The 2,244-nt window shown below is 58.8% G+C and overlaps 1 protein-coding gene across 1 annotated transcript; it reads right to left on the bottom strand.

Moving 5' to 3' along the window:
- Positions 1-384: 384 nt before the first annotated feature.
- Positions 385-2,010, bottom strand: LOC125513628 (uncharacterized protein At3g28850). The gene has a single exon (XM_048678819.2). The coding sequence runs from the start codon at positions 1,805-1,807 to the stop codon at positions 893-895; it is 915 nt and encodes a 304-aa protein (XP_048534776.2). The 5' UTR covers positions 1,808-2,010; the 3' UTR covers positions 385-892.
- Between the last annotated feature and the right edge of the window lie 234 nt (positions 2,011-2,244).

Genomic DNA, 2,244 nt, shown 5'->3' on the forward strand with positions numbered 1-2,244 from the left:
AAGCACACATGGCTGCCACATATCAAATCACCCCCCATTTTTGGAATAAACTGCACCACTTAAACCAATTTAAGGTGATGAGAGTGCAATTTCTAAGTTCATGGACTAAATTGTTCATCCACCAGGAGTTCATTAATGATGCATTTTACTCTTTCCTATTCATCCCATAAACCTACTAGCGGGGGGGGGGGGGGGGGGGGGGGGGGGGGACAGTAAGATCATCCAATGTACTCACCATGAATGAACAATGAACAAAAAGAAAGAAGGTAGTGCAATATCCACAATTCAATAATGTTGACGACTTGGACAATTTTTATATTTTTGAGAGATTTGGACAGCTCAATTATAGATGATGTGACAAATTGACTTGAGACAAGATCAATCTACAAGAAAAGTTCACTAGGTTAACCATAATAACCACTCCAATATTCCATCAGGTAAGATATTGTTTGGTCAAGGTTTGATCAGGAAGCATCTTGGCCGAAACTTCTTACTGATAATAAACAAACTGATCTAAAAAAACAGAGCTGCAAAATTACAACAGAGAGGTGGGCGGTGCCGCCAAGGTGTACTGGGTGGCGGCGTCTCCACGGTACTGTTGTTCTTGGAGGAGGCCGGCATTGCCGGCTACGAGCTCGTCCTCCTCGACGCGGCGGCGCTCAAGCAGAGGGCTTCGTCTGGCCTCATACTGCCTGTCTGAACCTACGGTGAAAGCTCTGTTTTTTTCTGAATGCATACCAACCAGTTCAAATTCAGATAAGAACTCAGACGACTAATCCTCAGTTGATCCACCACAGTCTCAGTTACAACAAGTAGCATCGATCTGAAGAGGGGAAATCGAACTGAAACCTACAGGAGTAGATCGACGGAGTGAGGTGAAAAATCCAGATGGTCAGGAGCAGATGGGGCAGAGCACGAGGCCGTTCTCGTTGCACTCTCGGCAGCGGAGCACCACGCCCCTCTCCGGGCGCCCTTTCACTGCCCCGCCGGCGCCGGCCAGGACCTTGCGGCTGCCGGAGCAGTCGAAGCAGGGGAGGAACCTCATGCCGCCGCAGCCGTCGCAGCAGCCGTGGGAGCGCGCGCGGGGGAGGCCCTCCAGCAGCGGCGCCAGCGCGCCCTCCTCGTCCAGCCGCAGCACCTCCGCCGCGCCGCCCACGTGGCGGCCCCGCACGAAGAGCCGCGGTAGCGCCGCCGGGGCGCCCGGGAGGAGCAGCGCGCGGAGCTCGTCCCGGAAGCCGCGGTCCATGGAGACGTCGCGCTCGCGGAAGGCGACGCCGTGGGACTGCAGCGCCGCGCGCGCCGCGTTGCAGGCCTCGAAGGTGGACCGCACGGCGCGGAGCGTGGTGGTGTAGAGCACCGCGCAGCGCGCGCCGCCGGGCGGGCAGCGCTGCGGCGGAGGGGGCGCGCGCGCCGCGGCGTTGCCGTCGATGGCGCGGAGCGGGAAGCGGACGGGGCGGGGCGGGCGGTCGCCGGCGTCCCTGCGGGCGGGGCCGCGCGGGGACCTGGACTTGGCCGGGGTGGAGGGGTCGTGCAGGCCGGCCATGAGCTCCCACGAGTTGATGACCTCCGCCTCCGGCTGCTCGTCGGAGGGCGGCTTGGGCTTGGCCCTGCTGGAGGGGAGCGAGAGCGGTGGGGCCGGCGGAGGCGGCGGCGGTGGAGGGGGTGTGGATTTGTTGGGAGGGGCGAGGTTGTAGGTGAGGATGCCGTAGGTGGAGGAGGTGAGGGAGACGATGTGGGACGCGGAGGCGGATACCCCGATGATCCGCCGCTCGTCGTCCTCGGTGAAGGTCGACGACACGCACCCCATCGATCTGTCTACTGTGGGCGGACTCGACTCGACTCTCTCTCTTCCGCTCCGGCCTGCTCTGCGGGCTGCGGCGCGGTGGTGGAAGGAGGGGAGGGGAGGAAGGGAAGGGAATGGGGGGAAGAGGATTCAAAATTTCAATTCGAATAGGGACAGACTGCCGCCCGCCCCGCTCCGCTCGAGGACAAGTGATAATAAAGGACGGGACGAAATGGAGCGGGGGCCAATTATTTTCAGTTGCTGAGGATAAATGCGCGTCGATGGGGAACACACTTCAAACCAAAACTACTCAGCGCGACTTTGACCTAAGGCTCGCTGGAATCTTTGCTCGTTGTACTACTATCAAAATCGAATGGGATTTTGTCAGGTAGGGCCAGTTCTTTTTAGAGAAAAGGCCAGAGCCCGATTTTATAAATAAAGTCACATGGCAGCGTCATGAG

Source organism: Triticum urartu, chromosome 1A (genome assembly GCF_056163025.1).
Source record: "Triticum urartu cultivar PI428250 chromosome 1A, HENAU_Tu73, whole genome shotgun sequence".
Lineage (NCBI taxonomy): Eukaryota > Viridiplantae > Streptophyta > Magnoliopsida > Poales > Poaceae > Triticum > Triticum urartu.